This window comes from Anopheles darlingi, chromosome 3 (genome assembly GCF_943734745.1).
Source record: "Anopheles darlingi chromosome 3, idAnoDarlMG_H_01, whole genome shotgun sequence".
Taxonomy (NCBI): domain Eukaryota; kingdom Metazoa; phylum Arthropoda; class Insecta; order Diptera; family Culicidae; genus Anopheles; species Anopheles darlingi.
This window is the reverse complement of record NC_064875.1, coordinates 41,476,824-41,500,630: the sequence shown is the minus strand read 5'-3', so window position 1 is coordinate 41,500,630 and position 23,807 is coordinate 41,476,824. Positions and strand designations below refer to the sequence as shown.

At 47.4% G+C, this 23,807-nt stretch overlaps 1 protein-coding gene across 1 annotated transcript in view; it reads left to right on the top strand.

The window, feature by feature from the left end:
* The first annotated feature begins 661 nt into the window (after positions 1 to 661).
* The window catches only part of LOC125955512 (fibrillin-1), a 66,729-nt gene continuing 43,583 nt past the window's right edge, over positions 662 to 23,807 (top strand). Inside the window, 4 exon segments of the mRNA XM_049686646.1 lie at positions 662 to 887; positions 19,640 to 19,844; positions 19,948 to 20,159; positions 23,507 to 23,613. Coding sequence (XP_049542603.1) covers positions 662 to 887; positions 19,640 to 19,844; positions 19,948 to 20,159; positions 23,507 to 23,613 — 750 coding nt within the window.

Below are 23,807 nucleotides of genomic sequence, written 5' to 3'. Positions count from 1 at the left end.
CACAGGCATTTCAAGGCGAGAGACAGCAGATCCCTGGACTGACTACTGAGCCACCAGCTGTCAACACAGTGGGCTACTCGCGTACAACAAGCTCGACAGATTAGAGAGCACCATCACCACTGGAGCACGACGAATTCTTGCTGTGAGCCGCTTGATTGGATTGCCAAGCGGATAAAGCCGGCTAAAAATCTATTACCGACGAGGACCCCCCACATACACACACACACACACGTACAAACCGAGGGAGTCGCTCGCGTGAGATGGACCGCGATGGACGCGATCGATTGACTTGATTGACATACGATCTGATGACCAGGGATGATGGTCCCAACCGAAAAATAATAATAAAAAAAACCCTCGACTATCCCGAGTTCGGGGCCATCGCTCCGACGACCTGTCAATCAGCCCGTGATTTGCCTGTTTGCCATGGACCGCGAGCGACATCTCCCAGGGCAGGGCTCTCTCCCTCTCTTCCTCTCTCTTTCTCTGCATTCTCTTTCTACTCACCAGTTCAAGCCGGCTCGAAGATGATTGTTATCGGATGGTTCACCACCCCCTCAGAGATGAAAACCCTTCCGGCCACTTCTTGAACGTTAAACTGTAACTCTCTTTCATTCTCTCTCTGTCTCTCTCTCTCTCTCTTTGTTTCGCTGGAACAGGCATGGTGGTCACCGAAACGTACGAGGACTGTGAGCAGCCGCCAGAGATTGCGCACGCCAAGGCACGGCTCACCGTCGACGACAACGAGGAGTACGTAACGGCACACTACACCTGCCAGACCGGGTACCGGTTGCAGGATCCGGCCGGCGCATCCCATCTACGCTGCAGCATCGAGACGGACGAATGGCTGACGGCGCCACCGGTGAAGCTTCCCGTCTGTGTTCGCGGTAAGTCGCAGTAACCATTCGCATTTCACGTTCAACCATCCATCCCCGGCATGCCGCGCAGCCTACTTTGGCTTAAAGTGCTCGCAAGGCCCGGAGCGAATCGCGAGGACGTTTAAACGGAAGCACTGCCGCCTGTTCGCTTGGCCCTCCACACAACGTACACAACGCTTCGTTAGCTTTCCTTTCACTTCCTGGATTTCGTTACCGGAGTTCGGGATTTTCATTCTACTCCTCCTTTTTCCTTCCGGAACCCTTATCTCAATCGCCTCCAGTGCAGGTGACAGACACCTTCCTTCCTTGTCTGCGCGCGAACTGAGGTTGTGACATACGTCCACAATTTGGCACCCTTTCTTTTTTCACCTGGCGCCTCACGGTGCCAATGCTGGCGGATGCTGAAATTGAGAGGAATAAATTTAACGAGCGGATAACAAATTGAATTGATTGGTTTGCGCGACCATCCCATGCAGACATCCAAGTAGGGTTGATTTTTTTTTTCCTTTTTTGGGGGGGATGCAATCCCCACTGGATCGTACCTTCAGCATACTTGCACACACCCACAGACACGGGGATGGCGTCGAAGTGCCCGTGTGGTGCAGATTGTGCATGATTGGCTCGCATTGTGTGTCTCGATTTAGTGTCAGCACATAGCGACGAAGGCCAAGGAAGAGGACTGCGCTCTCCTCAGCTCGTTCCACTGTGACAACACTCCTGATGCTACCTGATGCTGGCCGATATTTGTCTTATCTATTTCGCTTTCACAAAATGGTGCACCTTTTGTGACGTGTGAAGTGCAGTACTCTCTTCGTTTTTAGTGCCGGTTTGCAAATGCACTTTGGTCTTGGTGGTGATCGTGGTCTGGCCCCCTTTTGCCTTCGTACCACCGGACATTCGCTTGCCAGCCGCCGAGTCGAAGGATCGAAGAAGGATATGTGGGGCCCAAGAAAAAAAAAACAGAAAGAGAGCGATCTAAACGCGGGCTCGTGAGCAATGGTTCGCCATTTTCCATTCCAGTTCGTTACTCACGGACCCGCTTCGGACCCGGTGCTACCGGATGGTCTGCACTACAATTCATCAGAGGCTCGAATGTGCTGAGTAAATAAAGAAGGGCAAAAAGAGGAAGAGGCAATCACACACATTCAAAGCGGCCTAAGTACCGGAACCAACACGACGGACAAGTAGACCACAATGAACCATTTATTTCCACTCCCCCTCCCAGTGGTAGCGCTGGCCACAAAGATGGACTTGCAACCCACAGAAAAAGAGAGAGCAAGGAAGGGAGAGGAAGAGGGAGAGAGAGAGAGAGAGAGAGAGAGAGAGGAGAGAGGAGAGAGAGCCAAGAGCGCGCCTGCATCGAGTGGTTCTCGGTTCCCTGTACGGGATGAGACTGGGCCAAGAAGGATCGCTATTTGGTTTTCCTCCGGACTGCCCGGCCACCGACAGATAAATTATGCAGCACTTTTTTCCAGCATCCCCCTCCCTCCCTTTCTTCCCTTCCCCCTGGGATCCCCGAAGGAGTGCGGAAGCGATTGTAAGTTATGGATGCTGGACAGCGATGCACTGGAATGCATTGGCCAAATGCAACATTCCACCGCGGCGATGGTGGTATTGTGGCTGACTTTGCATCCGTGGAGCTGACGCCAGGCAAGGGGAAGGGTGCAAAGATGATGCAAAACTCGGGTTCCGGTGCGGTCCCTTACCGATGCACTGGCCGCTCTGTTAAGAATGTTGTTTTGGAGAGAATATCATTCCGGGCGGGAGATAGTAGCGCAAAACGGGGCAAGAAATATCTCGATCTACTGGGCAGGACTTTCATACCGGTCTGTGCCTGGTGCACCGATTGGAAGGTGGCCATTTATCTATTTCGCTTAGCATGCCCCTCGCTGCCATACCACGGCGAGTGTCGAGACGAAATCGTATTTCACGCCACGCTGAGTTCGATTCTGCGGCGCTTCCTCGATGCCAATCGATTCGGCGGCACTTTGCCAGGTCAGGTGTGTGTGTGTGTGTGTGTGCATCCCATCCCCGGGTTACGCTGTTGTAAGCGCCGGCAGCGTCCGGAAAATGGACCACAAACCGAGCGGAATAATGTTGCTGATAATTTATTAACTTGTTTCTCTCGCGGGCGCGCGATATGAATGAGGTATTGAGTTATCGGGATTGCTGTTCTCCTTGGCGGTGGGCTTACTGGCGGGACCGGAGAGGCCGTTTCATGGCGGCGCGTGTGCCAGTCACACCGACAACCAATAAAAGGGCACCGCGTGCTCAGCATTCATCCACGAACGAACTTTCACGATCTCTCGAGACCGTTCTTTTGTGTTCTCGCGATGACTCGCGGTCGAGGCGTTGCGAGGGCTCGGATTACACCATCGGTCTCACCTATTTTTGAGGAAGGGGGTCCAGGGGTCCGGGGGTCCCGTTCCCGAAAAAGGGAATCTATAAATTAGGTCTCGTTATTAACGGTGCACGGCGATGCAGGGCCTCTGGAGGTGTTCAATTTGATTCGATGCTGCGACCGCGGCGTGCAGTTCGTGGCTTCGTGCTGGCTAATGGCGATGCTCGACACCTTACTCGGGGATCTAGCTGCACCACGCACGCAATGGTCCGTCGTGCGAGGCTTTGCATCGGAATTGATGCATGATTAGATATGACACCGACCGTTGGCCGACGAGCTGCTCGATGCCGGCGTTGGATGCAAGGAATGAATGAATGGTGGCGAGACAAAAAGAAAAAAAAACGGGCGGTCGAGTGTCTTGATGACAAAGCATCGTAAAGTTGGAAGTTTACTCCACGAAATGCCACTCGCCGCGCTGGGTGATCGCACCGTATTGGACGACTTAATGGACTTTTCTCACTTTCCGTTGGTTCGGTTTGAAGTGGAATTTTAATTCAATATTATTTTAAAATAATAATGTTGTAGGTTTCGTTGCCTTTTAGACCACTTAACGAATATCCGTAAAACACGAATTTTAAAGCTAATCAAACAAAAAAAACTGTGGACGACAGTATAAATGTCAAAAAAACATAGAAGCTTTGCGTCAACATTAAAGATTATCCAGAGTTGCAGAGTGTTAGTTCCTGTTAGAATTGTCATCCTTATCGTTCGTATCATTGTTATACTTATCATTTTACAATACCGTGTGTTTCCATTTGCTTTCCTGAACTAAAAATTCTTTAAAAAATTTCGAACTAAAAAGATTCTCAAACATTGTTTTCTGGGCCAATATTTGACATTCACATAAACCAAGCTCCATTCCACCAAGTTTTATTATTAAAATCTGCATCTGATCTCGGTTCAAAATCGTTTCTGAAAATCCCTAAGAAATAGTGACATCTCTCTCTAGATGTTTTACTAGTGCTACGGTGTATTTTTCGCCAATATATTATAGCCTTGACAAGGGCTAAGAGAGATAACTGCATTACGATTCCAAGCGAAAGACATATTGATGTCAAATGTAGTCGAGAAGTTATTGTTGTAACAACTACTCGAACGACTAATGATGGAGAAGAGGTTCATTATGGCCAAATAGTGATGAACTTATTACTAAACAGCGCTCAGAAGCAGCAATGTTAGAGATGTCCCTAGATCTGATCAACTAACAACAAGTGTTGTTGTGGTCAGCAATATTTTACCTCATAATATATAATTCTGGATTGCATACAAAGCTGAACACTATGATTAGAAAGTTCGCTTCCCGGCAGACCCTCCCGTTGGTCAAGGTGTCACCGGATAGAATCATCTCCCGAACCGAACCACCTCCTGTTGTCAAAGAGTTGTCAAGCTGCCGCGTGCCGCGAAGGTTGTTACTCATTTTTATTGCATCAACATTCCGAAATTGGGAACATCCGGGCAAGCCAAACTGCCGCCGCTACAGAATATATCCGGCGTTAACACATGGCATCATCTTCACCTTGGCGGAGCGGCACTCGGCGGTTCGCGCGGTTTACCACCACTTCTGGGTCTGAGTTCTGGCACCAAAACGCGGTTTTACGACACACCTTGGGCGACCCCGTTCCTCCGACCCCTGGTTAGATGGTCACCCGTTGGGGGCCGTTAGGTGTTTAATAATCTACGAATTCAATTTTCACTTTTACGAACCAGACGCACCGGACGGGCGCTGTTCTCCGGTCCCTAAGCCAGACCAGACTCGCTATCATCTCCGGACCGACGTCGGTCGAGCGTTATGCAAATTGCACCCCACCAACAAGGCCCCTTCTTCAGGTTTTCAGGGGACGGAGAAGGAGCCAGCTAGTCACCGACTAGCCGCTCCAAATGACGCAGACCCGTTGGACACTTGGACTTGGGGTTCGGTGGACGTGGGCAGCGACGATCCGATCTACGGGGCGTCCGTAGAAGCAGCAGCAGCAGCAGTAGTAGTAGTAGTAGATAGGTGATCTCAGAGCATCCAAAGCAGGATTCTATTTCCGGACATTAAAGACCAACAAAGGCCGCTGACCGCGCCGGACCAAAATCCTATTCCTCGGAGTGCTTTTAGCGGTTAACCGTTGTCGTCGTCGCCGACTTGGAGTTGAGGCAGAGGCGTCCAGATTTGGGAAGCCCCCTATCCCCCATTAAACTCCTCTTACGCACCGGGTATCATCTGCTCCCTCTGCTGAGTACGATCCTCTCACACTCTTTGGCCAATTAAAAGTGACAGCAAAAATTAATTTGCTCATCGCCCAGCGGTCTCATCATCATGAGTCTCCATCACACCTATCTGGCTGGATTTGGATTCTTTGCAAGCTTCTAAATCTTCGCCACTACGGAGTCATCTTCATCTTTAGCGTCATCAGTGTCACTCTGGTCTGGACTTCTGGCTCTACGGCACGAGCCAATTCAGCATCATAGCGGACAACCGGGGAGTGTTAGACAGTTTTGGAGCACCGGCAGCAGCAGCAGCAGCATCATCACATATTGGCTATTGGCTCCGTTGCCAAAATGTGTCTGTGATCACCATGGGACCCCATGAGGCGCCTGCCGTTCCTGGATACATGGTACGAGTAGTGTGTACTGATAGTGTCGTGTCGCCGGCCTTGTACCGTTTGGCACCTTGACTCACCCCTTAGATAGACCTCTCCACGGAACACGTTTCTTCGATAATGTTTGGCCTATGCTTGGTGCTCCCCCTGGTGTGTACGAGCCGCTCGGTTTCGTGGCCATAATTTATGGCTGCCTATGGGAGTTTATTGCAGTTTCGCAAGTAGCTTCGTAGCGAGCGAACAAACCCGTTGCCCCGGTACTATGTGTCAATGAGCTAGATGGGCCGGAGTCTCCAGTAGCCGGGAGTTAAGATGTTTGCATAGAGCTGAAGTTCGAATCGATCGATCGTCGTTCGATGGGAAGCAGCTTCGCTCCGTCGAGTGTTCGGTGCGTCTCGAGGGTGTCTAGACGACCGAATTTGGCGCTCTCGAACGTTCGTGTCGTTGTCGTGTCGGTTATGCCGGTGGTTTGGCTATCGCCAACTCAGCGCTTGATCGGCACGATGCTGGAAGGATGTTGACAAGCGCGCTAGCAACCGAACTACCGCGTATTGCTTCTTCTTTCTGCCCCTGGCTGGTGTTGCGTGACAAAACATTAGCCATAATCAGCTGCCAGTTATTCGGGGGACGCAATTTTGCCTAACGAGCGAAGATCTTCATAAATAGTAAAATGCTATCTGATGGGCACGTGGAATGATCTCAGCACAAACCCATCTAGCAGTTGAGGGGCGGCTGACAGTCGCATTCTTTCTGTCGCTTCCTGTCGCGTCGTGACTTTGATGTCCGAGAAATGAAAATTCCAATTTCAACTTCTATGCTCCATTTCCCCCGATTAGATTCAATAAAAAAAGGCACCATCGTCATCTCGTGATGGGGCGCGTCCGCTCGAGCGCCGTGCTTCCGGGCGCGCGCGAACAGTTTTACAACTCGTAACACACCGAATGGCCATCAGGTCCAGTGTACGGGCGAGCGCTGTGGGATGGAAATGGGTTTCTATGGACGACTGGATGGTATGGCTATTTCCCTGCTGAGCTATGGCTAAGAGCTATCGCTGGAGCTTCGTCGCACATCGGGACGAGTGGATGGACGTAATATGTTTGCCGCTCACGGAGAAATTATTCAAAATTTTTTCAGGCGTTTTTGGCTTCCGCGAGAATAAACATATTAAAGAAGGATACATACTTTCATTTACACAGTTTACTTTATGTTATCGCAACAGTCTTCAGATTGAGTTAGTCTGCTGGATCTGTTAGTTATTCTTGGCTTTATTTTCAACTATTTTCTGTTTTTCCTTTCACAAAAAGTGAGGAAATCTCACTTTTCTGGGATTTTGGTTTATGACTGAAGAAAATTTGGAAAGGATTACACCATTTTTAACTTCAATTACCAATTAAAATATTTTGTAAAGTGTCGAAATTATCCTATTAGCTTCAACATTAGACTATCCGGTTGCTTTGTGGCCAAAAAGTAACTTTTCTATATTAGAAGTTCTCTTTGGAAATAGCTTATCATTCGCATGCTCATAATGCAATTAAAGCATTCAACATGTTTTAGTGACTCATTATTATGTATTTAGAATATTAAAATACATATTTAATAGCTGAATAATCGCATAGGGCGCTACTCTATTTTGTTTTTGGTTGCCTTTCCATTTGTGATGCATTCTCATCACAGTAGCAATGCTATGGTTGTTGCTCAGAAGTTTTCTGTTATGCTGGGCAACTCAAATTAATCACAGTAAGCTTAGGGAAAGTGAAGCTTTTCTGATAGTACACTTTTTAAGTGGTACTCCTAAAAAAGGGATGAAAGCGTTTAAAATTGACGAAAAAGTCTTGAGATCGGGTCTCCCTAGATCATAACACGACGATGATTAAGAATGATATACTTGTATGTAAAAAATAGCATAACACTGTTTCTGTTATGCGATTTGGTCATTCTACTAATACTTCATTTTAGCATTAATTACTCTGGCAACTTTGAAAGGCTTTTGTGTGCGATAAACAATAAGTTTTCTTTCTACATTATTCAAACTACATTATTACTCTTAACTGAAGAGCAAGTGCTCAGTCCCAAAAAGTGTCCAAACCTTGGCGTCAAGAGCCCACAATGTGCACTACTAAAATCTGGCAGATTTTGCTTAACCAATACGCATTCTAAGGAGCCTACCGCCAGCGAATGAGACTTTTGATTGGCATACCAGGCATGGTGACGGGGGATTTGCCGCAACCAAACTGAATTCCAGAGATCCTCCCCCATACCTTCCCCTCTCTTAACCTTCGCCATCCACCTACGTTGGTGGGTAGCGTGATGAAAGCGACACGAATATTTGTACGCTACCGAGGTTCTTAAAATGTTTATGATCCGTCTTAAAATTGCTCTCGCTTGGCCATTTCGGGAAGGGGCGTACCGCTAGCGGGTGCTGACACTCATTGCCGGCACTGATTTCTATACCTCGGTATACCCGCAAGCCCCGTTGCTGTAGTTGACCCGAATGTAATGTAGTTGGCCATCGTCTCATCTAGCTAACGGGCCGCTGTTTGGGGTTTTGGATATAACCAGCAAATCTCCAAATGTCCAAATAAAGGCCCACCCGCTGGGTCCGTATCTTTAAGAGCCGATAAGTATAAGCGGCACCGAGCATTACACACGAGCAAAGCTTTTGTGGCATTTTCTGTAGCTCGTGGTTGGTTGACAGGTTTTTGAAAGTCGTTTCTCCGCGCTCCGTGCAATTGAATTTATGAATAATAACAACCCGTTTTTTACAGCATTAAAACCATTGCTTCACAATTGAAAACATCGATAATGCGAGAGGATTCCGTGCTACCATCGGTCGGACCGGCTACCGTTTTTTAAGCTCCCATTCGGGGGATTCCTTTGGCGAATGTTGCGAAACCATGATAACCCACGGCTGTGCCACGTTTTTATCAACCATTTTGTGATCCATTAAGGTGTGTGTGTGCGCAAAAGGTGCCCATAATTTATGCTTCTGGTGCGTCCGCTCGTCCGTACATCGTGCGGAATGTCAGAAACGTGCTGCCGGTGTTTATGGTCCAGGTACCACCGGTTCGTCGCGTTTATGATTAGCCGGTCTACGTGCCGGACAGAGCTAGCATCCTTTCAGTCGCGGGCCACGGATCCTTTGCCAACCTGTCAGCCATTGCCCACACCCACGCACAAACGCACAGACAGACGGCCATTTGCCCCCGGGGCAAGTCAAACGAAAAGGGAATGTGTTTGCTGCTTGGCACCGGCAGCAAAGTAATAACCTGGAACGCAACATGTGCTAAGCAGAGCGCCATCACCATAATTCATGCCACACACACACACACACACACACACACACACACACACACACACACACACACACACACACACACGCAAACACACATACATTATCTTTCGCAATTCCCTCCACACCCCGCCCGGCTATAACATTGGTACGAGGTGGAAGTGAGCTGGAGTTTATTTGAAAATTGGTTAGAAAATGCATTCGCAATCGATTGGCCTACAACCGGAGCAGAAAGAGAAGGAGGAGAAACATTCAAGTGATCTCCAACACCGGTCGGGTGTTAGTGAAGCATACGGTAGCCGGTACCCGCCAGTATCGGTGCCTTTGCTCCGATGCTCCGGCGCGCTCATGTTTGCGTTGCGATACGAAAATTAATATAAATTGAAATTTTATTCAAATTAAATCCTCCAAAGTGAGTTATTGGCCGAACCTGGCGGCACCCGCGCCACGAGGGCAACGACGGCGGTCCGCTTCGGAATCGGATATTAGATTGAATCGATGATAATTAACAGCCGAGCGCAGTAGTGCCACCGATGAGGGCGCTGCGCTGGTCGCCGGTTTGCTTTGGCATCAATTATGGATCAGCAGAGCAGATCGGAAGGATGGGTGGGTGGGAGGTTCGATGTTTCAAAGTGTGGAGTGTGGAGTGGTCAATGGCGTGGCGATGCCCGGGGGTGAGATTACTTTTCTATTTGCACAAGGAATGCTCCCGCGCCCCCGGTTAAGCGCTGGTTGTGGTGTCCAGCGATTAGCGAGTGGCTGTAGTGTTGCTCTTGCCCCACCTCTTTCTCTTCCTCCTCCGCACCAGGCACGCCGTCTACGCATTAGCTCAGCAAATAAGGTCTCGCCAATCGAACGCCAATCTCGCTCGTGTGTGTGTGTGTGTGTGTTCTTAGCTAATTTGTCATAACAAATCTGATCCGATTTTGGGCGTGAAACTGAAAGCCACGGACGGAACGCGATGGTATCAAAATCGCATCCGTTTCCCGTTCCCTGCTACCACCACCAGCACCTGTCCAAACGCGTGGTTTCGTTCGCGTAGCTTTTACGAGCTTTACGTCGTGGCAGCCGCCATATTGACAAAGTGTTAATAAATATGTGCATTATGTGATGTGTCTCTCGCTCTCCCTCTCTCGCTCTCGGTCTGATGCGGCTTAGGAATATATCTTTGAATCCGAATGTGTCGAACGCGCCCACAGTCCCCTCCACACGATTCATCATTGAATTCGGTTGTCGAGCGCCACGACGACGATTGAGCATCTAACCGGCATCTTGTTAGCCCCGCCGGTGACAATAATGGTCCGGTGGCATGTGTTCCGTGTGATGCCCGAGCGTGTGGGCGCCACTACTGCCACCACTTTCCCAAAACACCTGAACGCGGGACCAATCGATAGGTTACGACGGGGATGGTTCCATTGATCATCGCCCTACTGGTGCTGCTGCGAACTCCAAAAACGGAGCTTAAAGTGGTGTTTGCCTTGCCAGGATTGCACTTTGCTCCCGAATATTGGCCGCTCGAAGTCCATGTTTGTCGAAGGTTCAGGTGTTTGGAGGTTCTTGGAACGGAGATGAATCGCTAGAAGGAAGGAGGCAGTGTCGCTGCTCCTATCAATAGCAGTTGACATTTTGAGAGCTCGTTACGACAGTTATTGGAAGCCGCGTGGGAGCGACCCACGGAACCTGTGGCTGGCCTGGCACTAAAGATGGATCCGAGACCTGCTGTTGACGCTAAGAAAACATGGAATTCACTCCCCCTTCCCCGCCATACGTTACAGATGGTACGGCAGCAAAAGTTGTGGGTTTTTGATAACCTGACTACCAACACGCTCCAACACATCTTGGAGAATCCATTTCTTTTTTTTTTCATTCATAATCATTCCAACGCTGCACGCATTGGTTTTTGTGGTCAAGGCCAGAGAGCAGACAGCAGCTGGTGGGGGGAAAAAGTGTTAAGAGAGCGAATGAACCGCAGAGCACAACTCACTCGTCACAGCACCATTTGTGGTTCATTAAGGAAAGCAGGACCGTTGCTGATGAACCATTTATTTATTCAATTTCACACATGATTTGTCAGGTGTCAATCACTTTAACCGTTTCGAATGATTTTGATTAAATTTTAATGATCATTCATTCGGGACACGGTGACGGAACCGGGGGAAAACGGAGGTTAAACAGTGTGTGTTAAACGCATTAAAACAAAATTGTGGAAATGTTTGCGTCGGAATTGCAGCAACGCATCCGGTGTGCTGCTAATTAAAGGTGTAAATGACAGTGGGACGCCCTTTTTCGTTCCGTTCCATGCCGTTCCGTTCATTTGTTTGTTTAAAGCTTTGCGGTTGTTCGGTCGAAACTGATCGGCACGTTATGAGCGTTAATGATTCGCATTACTAATTGATAATTTATGTTCTCGGGTGCTTAGTGTCTCGATTGCCAATATTACGTTACAATCACTTGGATCCTATGCTTTGCAAACAATCCTAGAGAATAGACAAAACCGGACGCACCCGGAAAAGGGCTGTCGTTTCCAGGGGTGATTGCATTGTTTGATAAAGCTCAATATGATAAGCATGCAAATATTTATCTTAGCATCTGATTGATATTGCTTGAAACTAGATATGACGTAGGGTTTTAGAGGCATGGGCTGTTTATGTTGCAGGCATCATGGCTTCAAATCCTTTCACAACTCAGCCACATTATAAATAGATGCTGCGGATGGTAAATGTCCTTTTTAAATTGGATTGCCGATAATGCTGTTGTTTGTAGCTACATTATAGAAGTAAAGGGTTTTGATCCCAGTGATAAATATGTGTGTTCTCTCTGTGATGTGATGTGATATTAAAAGCTAGTATTTTTGAAAGAATAACAACATTCATTATCTCAAAAATGTTCATTATCACAATTTCAATTGTTACGTAGTAATTGATTATTGCATCATTCTTTTGAATTAATTTTGAAAGTATTAACTCCAGCAAATCCTTTAATTTTGTCTGTAGACCGTTGCTTTAAGTTCAAGATTATGGAAATCATGCAAATCTCTCATATTTGTTTGCAGAATGCACAATACTTAACTAAACGTTCTTGGCAATATCCCTGCTATCACACTTAATATCAGAAGTCCTTCGTTTACCGAATGGTTCGATCTGCGGGTTCCACCAGCAATAACCAAGTCAAAGATAATATATGTGCCAGTTCGTATGTAGTCACCGTTAATAAAATCTTTAATACCGGCCATTTAGTTGCTGAAGAAGACATAATATGACAGTCCAGATAAGATGAACGTTAACTACTTCCAAAATTATCTCCATTAAAGGACAGTACAATCGATGAAACACACTCTTTATTGAATCGAAGAAACACTTCACGTTCTTCGCTGGAATTAAGAACCTTTCGAAACGTTCAACTAACAGCTAGCAAACGATAGAAATGATTACTTTATGTGCGAATGTGTTTCGCAAGAATGGAAATCTAAAACACCTTCTCTGAGTCACATCCTTTTGCAGCGCTGGCGCACTTTCTGGGTGCAGCTTGGAGGTGTTGTAGAGCCCGATGACAATACCCGACGCCACCGCCATTCATAAAGAACTGAAATTTACGAGCTCTCCGCTGTCACGGTTTTCGCCCCCGGGCCGGATGATGACTCCTTTGCTTCATTTCACCCGCGATTGGTACCCATATTTTATCCGCGAAACGTCCCGAAATGAGTCCGAAAAAAGTGATCAAAAGCTTCGCCGTCCGTGTTGGCAACACTCCCAAGCTCGGTACGGTCGGTCCCGAAAAGGAATGCCAACCCGGGATTTGGAATATTTGAATCCACAAACGGACTAAGACGACGACGGAGCAGTGGACGTTGGACTTTTGCACCATTTGACATTACCTTACTCGGTGGCGAAGTATTGTGGAGTGTTGTGTGCTATTGTCAGACACTTCCGTGGTGGTGATTCGGTTCCGCGCTAATCCGTCAACACCTCCCGAGGCGTCACCGTGCATTTTTATCGCTCACTGATGTGCTGGTGCCACTCGGCAAGCTACTCGCCTCACAAAATGGCCGTAAATTCTCGACCGTTTACACCCCGGCGAGTATGGAGGCCCATGATGGTCTATACCATGGCGATAGATGACCGAGGAGGTCGGTCGGTCGGTTGGTGAAGGACGATTAAAAACCCATTCCATCCCGGGGCCACGGGCACGGGCACGGGTCGATCGGAATAGCCGAATGTGTGGTGGCAATTGATTTGAAATACGTTTAGCCGGCGGTCAGCATTTCGAATGCCTGTGTCTGTGGTTTGTCTGCAGAGCGCGAGGACTCACTGATCACTTGTTTGTGTGAGGACACCACACACATGGTGGATAAGTTTTTGGGGCTGCCCCCCACACCCCCCCTCCACTTGATCGTTTGGCTCGTAAAATGGATCCTGGTGTGAGGGATGGGTTTATAGCAAAAAGCAACGACACAAACAGCAACACGGCGGCCGCAACCACCGATCTTGGAACCATTTTACGAGCAATCGGCCACAGGTTTCCTGGTGCGACGTGAATGGCGTGAAACCAAAGCTGGTTGGACGCCGGGCCGGGTCGGGCCGGGCCGGACCGGGAGTTGGCCCAGCTGGTACCATCCCGGACCATCCCGGTTTGATGGCGGCATTTCGATTAACGACCACCGAAAAGCGGCTTCTGCTGCTGCTGCTGCCACTCGGAACGGAATCGAACATGAAATTTCGGAACAGTCGGGGAGAAATACACACCACAAACTCCAGTTCCGGGACGGAGGGGAGGGGTGGATCGGTTTGTGTCTTCCACTAGTTTTACGATAATCGTAAATCAATTTTCCTTCCCGAGCGTTTGGTTGGTTTGGACCTCCTGCTGGCGGCCTGCTGGCCGCTGGGCGCGTCAGCTGGCGATGCATCCCCGGTGCTGTTGCTTCGCTGCTATGTGGCCTAGTCTGCTTCCGGTCGGAGGAAAGGTCAGTGTCGTGGTGGCGTGTCCGAGCCACCGACCGAGCCTAGCCTACTGGGGAGATATTCGGTTTTATAACCCTCAACGAGCGATCAATGAATGTCGTCACCACAATGTTCGTCGTGTTGTTGAGAGTAGTAGGCGAGGAAGGGGAGGTTGCCGATTGTCGTTGGAGGGGAATCGTTGAGGAATCTGATTCCGGTTGCGGTTGCGGCTGATTGGCATATCACCAAGGATTACAGGAATGTGGAGTCGCATTACATCGTCTCATTAAGTTGCTGCCCGTTGGAAGGATATCAAAGGATTGCCTGAGGCTGTCAAATGGATGGATGATAGTAGGAAGGATGTGGCGAAGGATGTGTACATCCTGTCGCTGGAAGGTTTCTGGAACGTTTGCCAGAACGTGCTACAAGTGAATCTTCGGTTCAGTTCACAATGATCCTTTTATAGGTTTTGAATGCCGTTCCCTCAGGTAATGTAACATGTTCTATTCTTAACAGGTTGCACATTTTATCTGATCATGTGACTTGTGCAGAGGTAGAAAAGAGACATTCTAAGATCAAAGAATAACTTCTTTTAGCGGATCAAATCTATTGGGTTGGGGAGAAAGTCTTATGTGAAGTTAATAGTTTTATTGAAAATACTGCCAATGGTCCGATTTCCTTCAAATATGAATCGTTTTGTTGGATTATTTGCTGACTTTTTAATGGTAAATTCATTAACTCTCGCTCAATAAAGGTTTATTTCTTATTGGTGAAAAACTCAATCAATCGATTTTCACAACCTTCTTTTGATTGCAGTTTTTTTACCATCAAGAAAATGTAATATTTACGCATTACGATTAGTGCCTTAGTTGAACATTATTTTGGATGCATCGGAACATTTGTTTGAGCTTCTGACATGCCATTAGAAATGCGTTTTACTTATTTAAAATTATTGAATTTACCCATACCTTTAGAGTAAAGGTCTTCATTTAGTGTTTGAATGTAAGAAAATTATTCATTTAGATTATTATGGAACTTGAAATCTCCAAATACTTTTTAAACCCTTCTTTCCGGATTAGTCACTATATAAGCCGTTTCAACACGCTTTTTCTGCAATATGGTAGCTTGATACAGTTAACATGAATTATGTAAAATTGGTGGTAAACTTCTACATGATAATTGCTGGATCTCCGATTTTAGGAATCTGGATTTGGTTCATGAGAAAGATACTCTATTATACAGCTATCTGTTTTCTGTAAATGGCAAATTTTCTCACATTGATTGCATATTCGAGGAAGAAGAAATTTATTGGGATGACGTGAATGACTCACAACCGACACTCCCGACGATCTGGACCAAATCCAAATTACTATATCTGAATGTAAGCAAATCAACTATGTATTTATATAAGTTTCGGAGAACCTACCTATCTGGATTCCTCAGGAAGAACTAGGATTTGCACTATGACCATAAAAAGGGCTCAAACGTTTCCCTTCTCATCCCCCGTATTCTTTGGGCCTTTCTCATCGGTTCCCGGACTTTTCATAACACCAGACCCGGGATGAAACGCCGTAGCTATGTGGCTGAATTCAATTCTTACACCACAACAAAACCTACTCACTCCATGTGGCTGTACGGCCAGAGATAACAACATCAATCCCGTGCGTCGTGTACCGGCATCAAAGGCCCTTGCTGCTTGCTGCCCTGGAGTTACATAGCCAATAGGCTACGCAAAAGCAAATAACATTCCATTCTTTCCATCGGCTTGTATTCGGCAAAGGCTCGGTATTGCTCCTAAGCAAACAACCTAACCAGCCCCCGCCGGCCCGGTATATCCCGGAATCACCGGAGCTGTAATCGGAATTTCATTTAGTTCGTTTGCAAATTGACTTCCAGCATATCGTCCTCGGCGCACAATCGTCGTCGTCGTCGTACCACGGTGGTACCTGCGTCGGTGCCGCTGTAGTAGTGTCGATTGTAGAAGGCAGCCAGTTGACGCATGACGCCGCATCTCGGCACCACTATGCCGGAACGGAAGGATTATCGTCCTGGTGCCTGGGCCACACTGTGGGGCGGTGCAGAACCAGGAGCACGGTGTTTTCTCATTTAGGTCGATTCAGCATTATAGACGGCACGCGGCTCGAATTCCGGACGGACCGGAGAGAGGAAATCTGGGATGAAAACGCACGAAATCCGTTCTGGCTTCAATATCTGGTTAGGATCTGGCGTAGAGATCTCATCATCACATCCCTAAGGACCTCCTGCACACAGCAGCAGCCACAATTCGACTACTAGGTACTAGGTGCTGAGGCCATAACACATATCGCACTCCGGTACCATATAGAGCACCACTCGCTAGCGATACAAGAACCGACAAAGATGCTAGACCAATCCGTTGTTGCGGGGCCGCTCCAAAGCTGTCGATTGCGTGTTTCATGCGCCAGACCTTACCGTCGTCTGCCAATGCCGACACTCGTCGGGTTGGTCGATTTTCGATTCTCGACTTCACACTATTTATGGTAGAGTGTGTCTACTGGTGGTGGTGCTGCTACCAGTGAGACCGTTTTGGGAATCGTTGCTTTTGCGTTGCAGGTGTTTGTGGTGTGAGCAAGTGGCAAAGTTTTGATGAAAACCGTCCTCCCGTCTAACCCCCGAGACCCGTCTAACGTACCCAGGTATCCAGGGCTTCCTAGAGCGCATAGAACCACCGCCTGCGTCCGTCTACTAGTGTACCGTAGACGATGCTAATCCAATTCAATACGCTTAATCACAGAAGGGGATTCCCGAGCCGAGTCTAGGCCGGCTGGTGCGTTAATTAGATTCTCACTTAGCCGGGAATATAGGACGTCCGGTCAGGACACGACCTGACTCTGAGTCCGAGTCTCCTCGTTATGTATGTGATTATCACAAAAGGATTTCGAGATCATATCGCTCTTTCTATCTCTATGTGTGATCAGATCAGACACTCTGCATTATCCAGCAGCATCCATTTAATCGTGTCGTGTCGTCAGAACGGAACTGGAACACCCACCACGTTGAAGCGACTGTGATGCGTAACGCGCTGGCTGGCTGGCTCGAGCATCAAAACATGTTTTGGACACTTATTAATAGCTACATCAGCAAACTTTTCACTCCAGCTCCAGCATTTTCCTGGCCACCGCTCCTCCCCGCGTCAGTCGCTAAACTCCATTTAATGAAGGGCGACTCCGGGCATCATAAAAGAGTGTGGAAACTCATAAAAACTTCCACCATGCCCGATCACTTTCTCACTTAAGCTTATTGATGACGGCCCGTTGGTCTTGGCTGCAAGAACACCCATACCGGACATCAGCATCGCAACGGAAGCAAAGGGATCCCGAAGATTGGTTCCTGTGGTCCATGGTCCGGGTTTGTTCTGGTACGGTTTCCGGTATGGCCATCGCCGTCATCATCATCATCATCGAAACCCCGAAACCGGAACTGCGTAAGTCCTCCATTAGTCCTTCATCATTTTGAGGACGCAACGAAGGGCTGGGTTGGGTTCTGCCCAGCAGCCTCCTCTGCCACTTTTTGCTTCTTCTCCCCACAGTCCATGGAACCGTATGGAAAAGAATCAAGAAGAAAGTTTTTTAAGGATCTCTCCTTCCCACCATCTTACCGTCGCCATCCTTTGGCTTTTTTGGGGCCCGTAAAGTGCGTCGTTGGTGTGCGGTAGAGCGGAAAAGTTTGGTTTCCATTTCCGGGTCCCACATTCCCGGGGCCGGCGCCCCATATCCCACAGGGAGACAGTAGAGATGGGGCTTAATATTACATTCCTTTTTCTTCGAGCGAGTGTTTTAGCCAGGGCCAGGCAGCTCGACGTTCAAGACACTTGGCAGACGACGGGATGGGGATTTCAATTTGATGAATTTGTTGCTCGGACACCCTTCGAGTGGCGAAGTGGCCACGACTGCGGAACTGCGGTCTAGAACGGATTTCACCATAAGACCACCTCTCGCTCTCTCTCTGTGTTTGCAAGAGTAACAAATCAATTCGCAAAATACGGCAAACGGTTTCGGTTCCAACGGGCTCTGACAGTCTCATTGGCTGGATCACTCCCTCCCTCCAGGAATCTAGCCGGGGAGGACGCATTTGTCATCGGTTCGATCCGCCAAATGCCTCCGTAATGATGCTACTGAGCGCTGGCAACCGCTGGTCCTCAGCTGTGCAACAGATCGTGGATGCGAACAGGGTTTCTGGGAAGAGGATGAGAAAAAAAAAGGGATGCCCCACCCCCGAGGAAGGGAGATTAATGATACAATAAAGCGTGTTCATCGGGGTCATAAATTTGAAACCGCATCGCACCGAAGCCGCGTTGCTGGTGCGCTGTTATGCGAAAGTGTTTTATGATTATTCTAGAAAGGGAAGGTATAGTGGTGGGGGCAGAAGTGAATTGAAAATTAGAGTCATGCATGAGTGAGCATAAAGAATGAATTGCAGAGCATATTGGTATTATTGGCCTATTTTTGGCCCAATCATCGTTCAATTCTCCAATTCGAAGCAACAATGTTGCACTTTGTCTTTACCTTATGCAATCCAATTTACTTTCTGTTGACTTTGCACTTCATCAAACACCTAAAGTAAAAGTAAACAGCACCGGTAACAACCCCAAAGGATACGAACTGTTCCTGGAACGATCTCAACAACATTTGTCACCAAAACGATAGAGAGCGAGAGGGAGAGAGAGCGTCTAGAGAGTGCTACAGCATTATGGAGAATAAACTAGGTTTGTAACAACTACTGGTCAAAGTTGATCGTATCCACCCGGACCGCACTACCGGACACACGCTACACACAGTTACACAAAGCCCGGTGTTTAAGGTGGACAAGATGAATGGCATCAGTTTATCATGCGGAGCACATATACATAGTTATGAATATTGTTTACCATTCAACTTTGCCCCTCACATGTCCATGATGGGTTCAAGGTTGTGGGCTCGCTGCTTTTGTGTGCGCGCACGTGTGTGTATGTGTGAGTTCGTTGTCCGTTCTGTAAACTTTATCGTCCCCGTTTGCTCTCCGGCTCTGCGGCAGGAGACTTCATACGGATTCGGTCGATCCCGGAGTACCAGTCTTTGGGGTCGATTAGGTCACACGACGCGACACCGGACACCGAGAACCGTGAACCGAGAGGCAGAGAGAGTTGGTCAAATTTTTGTCCATGAACTGAAAACAATGAATACATTAATCTTTGGGGCGGTGCAACGGTAACGGTTCGCATGTTGCGTTTTGCGGGATACTAATGCAGAACATGCAACATAACATTCCACAAAAAATCACAATCGCGTGGTGAATGGCTGGCTTGTGTGCCAAAGTTTCTGTGGACCCGGTTTTCGGTTTGACTCGGTGGCCCGTGGCGCAAAGGGCACTGGGACTATTCTGAGCAGACTTCTGATTTGGCAGGCAGGCAACGTTGAACATGGTCTCCAACATGGTGTGCAGCGCTTCGATGTAGCAAATTATGTTTTTCGTATGCTTTACTCATGTTATACCTCACTCACTCTTCTTTTTCCTGCCTCTTCCCTTTTCAGATCAAGCGAGTGAATCCGGACAGCAGGAAACGGGTGGCAGAGGCAACGGAAAGGGTCGCAAACCGGGGGGCCAGAAGGGTCAAAACATTCAGGAGGAAACGGACATTGACTCCGAGCTGGCAGCCCGGCTCGACCTTTCCTGTATGACGCATGGTCTCATCCGGGCCCCCGAGATCGACTCCGGTTACGTGGTGAAGTACAACAGGTAGGGCGGTACCACCATCCCTTCCGACGGACCAACATTCCAACGGACTTATGGTAATATGGATTTTTTTTATTTTTTGCTTTTCTCTTTTCGGATTTTACAGACGGAAGAAGGATGGAAACATTTTCCTGGTGGCGTACTACGAGTGCGACGATTACTATACGCTGCAGCCACCGGAAGTGGATAGGTTGTACTGCAGTGGCAAGGAGTGGATCGGCCGGCGACCGGAATGCATCTCCACCCGTTCCGACGACGATGAAGAAGAGGGTGACGAAGAGGAAGAGGAGGAGGACGAAGAAGGAGAAGAGGGTGAAGGTAGGTGGAAGGCGTGGAGTCGGTTAGGGTCGAAAAAGGGGTGCTGCGCTGCTCTGCGCTGGTACTCTTTAATTCATATTCAAATTGAGCTCGCATGGAGTGGATGGTTAGGATGATGTATGGCATACAATATGTAATGCTACAATTTAATACGGTTGGAAGTGTTAATAATTCAGCAAAAGGTCGTTCAGCAATTTAATTCGCTCTAGTTGAGTGGAACAAATGATCCCTCAAGTTTTTCCGAGAAGTGTAAAAAGGATTGTAAAATATAGCTATTGCATATGGTTTGTATGAAGAACATTAGCTACTGGACTCAATACAGGACGGATAGCCCCATGTTTTGCAAGATGCTTTTTCCCCAATCGATGTTGAAGACTTCGACAGTAATATAAAAAGTTGTACAGTATTTTTGATATCGTAAAATTGATAATTGGAATGATTTTGACTAATGATTCGTTTAGTTCGATTTAGTTGCTGTTGAAATCTATTTTAAATTATTATTACTACTACTAATATTTCGACCTATTATAGTATGGTTTTTTTTATCGCCATTAAAAATTGAAAGTTTAATAGATAATTTTTGGTTTGCCATACTCACCTCTTCTAAAGCTATTGCGGAATTATCACTAATTTCATACGAAATTATCTTTATCCTACTATTTTTTAATATTGTCAACAACTTATACCATCAGAATCAGTGACATGTTGAAAATATGTTAGAAACGTATGTTGTTATTCAAACTAACAGATTAGCAGATTCTAGATTATTGTAGTAAGAGGCTTCATCGTTAGATCAATTCTTGAAATCGACTACAATATGGGGCTGTATTGGATGTCTATCCTACAGATGCCTCGCGGTCCAATTGATGCGGTGTGCTCTATGTTATGATTTAACTAAAATTCTTTATTACATTTTAATTTTATGTACCTTGAACCACTAAATTTATTTGTTCATTTTAATGCTGCTATTTTGGTACTCTTATGACATCCATTTCTAATTATTCTTTTTTTTCTATTGCTGTAATTTTGGCGCAGTGTTCCGTAGATTCTATGTCCTAGTTTGCATGTAACACAATTCGTTATTATAGTGATAGCAAACAAGGAAGATTAGCTTATTGATTAGTTGACAAAATGATATTAACTCTTCAAATCATGAAACATTTTAAATCTTTCCTTCGTTCGTTAATTTGCTATACTTTCCATTCTCCAAACGATATTCTTTAATGCCCGTCAGTGAGAGCAAATAGCATCGCTTAATCCCAGGTTCAGCGTTAAACTGGAAGCAACAGTATCATTTCAAATAGATCATCGTTGCCGATACGGCGCTCCGAAGCTCATCTGTGCAGTCACCGCCGTCGACATAAATCCTATTCATATGCTGTGAGAGACCGATCAGCTGATAACAACCGACGGTCACGGGACCAACCAACTAGGTCAGGCAGGCGAGCCCCAAAGTGCACCCCGAAAAAAAAAACGAGCGAGTCAGTCACGATTTTCATTGAACTCCGCGATCGTATCCGCGCACCGTAACGAACCGATTAACCGCAGCGATGTGAGGTTCGAAATCACGTCAATATTATCTCTTAAGTACTCAATTTGTACACGACGGATGGCGGGTTGCGATGGGCATGGGGGTGAGTGGCCGATGGCCTTTTTGATATGTCCGGCGGATCGATCGATCGATCGATCGTAGCTTCGTGGACCATTCGTGGGTTCGGTGCCATTACAATTACAAGCGTGAAGAAAGGAAAAGAAATCGCTCTCTCTGGAAGGCTATTTTTAGCACTTTCCAAAGGTTTTGGTCGCATTTTATCACAAATTGTGAGTTTGTTTTACTCCATTTGGACAACGAAACGTAGTAGAAGTTAAACTGGAAAACTCTAAATTAAGAATATTAAACATGTTTGCTTACTTTGAGTCGGATTTAGAAACCTCCGACTAAGCGTTCAGATTGATTTGCTGTGTCCTTTAGCATCGTTCACACTCGTCCGTGAACATATCGTGTCCAAGCGAATCAACATTACCATAACAGTCCATCACATTTTCCTTCTCACTGACGACCATTTACGAACATTTACTGTAACATCCCCCACCTTGGTTCTTCGCCTTCCCCGTCTTCCGTTCCGTTCCATTTCGATCGTTACCGTCACTTAAGGTATGCCGAAAGTGACAGGTAAAAGATGTAATTTATGTCCCATGTTGACGCTACCGTGAGAGATATTAGCAGCATAAATTGAGAAAGAGGGCGCGCGTTTGGTTGTTGTTCCAACACCAGGCGTAACAACCACGACACCAGAACCGTCCCTGCGAGGAATGAATATGCGACGATGCTGTGACGTTTGTCGGAGTTGGCGGAGAGAATAAGAATGAATGACGCCAACCGGCCAAACCGGTGCGGCCAAATAAATGCCGCTGGATGATGATGATCTGCTGTTATTCCAGTCGGCTAGGCACATGCCCAGTTTTCCTTTCTCGCGTGCGCTCGAGTTTTCCATTCCGTTCCGCGTTCCGGCCGCACGAGAAAGGCGTAAAAGATGAAACGATGGACAACGTCGTTGCTAGCCCCGGTCATAGTGGTGTGTTCTCGGCTTGGTTGGTTTCGTGGTGTTGTGGTGAGTGGTGGAAGGAAATGCTTTCTGGTACTCGCTCCTGGCGCACACATTCTCCAGCAGCGCATTCCGGGGAACCGTTGTCTGTTTTGTGTTTGTTCAAAGCGCAGGCGAAGGATTTGCTCCGGAATGGAAAAATGGAAAACCACATACACACACATGCCCTTGTTGACAGTTGTTTCTGTCGTGGATTCCTAAATCGTGCCCGGTGCATATTATGCTAAGGGAGTAAAGCTTGCACCGGGTTTACGTCCGTGTTGGCGGATTGTAGAATGTTCTGTAAATTGTTATTTTGTTTCGAGAGGAATTAGTGACCATCCATCAACCTCGTGCTCTTGGAGGTGGAAGGAAGGGTTTTTCAGGAGCATCGCGGGTGCTGCTGACACAGATTTAAAATCCAGGGAGCTAGTGTGAGAAGGAGCGGGTTCCATGAACGATTGCTTCAACCGGTGGCGCAATATAATCCGGTGGCGGAGGGTATGCCGATCGATCATCGAGATCGGCTGGTAGGTTACCATACATGGTACCGTCAGTATCGGAGTAGGACACCGATCGCTACTCTTGGAAGCCTCATGCCGCTGGGGCATGCTTTAGTGTTCGAATCGATCGATCATGTCGTGCGCAGAGAGCAAACTATGCTAAACTATGATGATGAGGGTCATAAGCTAAGCAAATTGATCTACAAATCGAGCATGAAATTACATTTCTATTTACTTTTACCTTTCTCCATTACCACAGAATACGAAGACGAAGATGAGGAGGACTCTGAGCAACCATCCGGACGGGATGATGATGCTCACGAGCAACGGCAAACAACCTCCACGCCCACAACCACTACAACACCGGCAACAACAACATCTACAACGACCACTACCGAGCAACCTACGTCATCAACAACAACAACAACAACAGAAACATCAACGACAACAACGACAACTGGGGCCCCGGTAACCACGGAACCGCACACGGAAGCAAACGTTCCGGATAATCTGTTAGTGGCACAAGTCGGCGAACATGACACCACCGCCGATCACCGTGC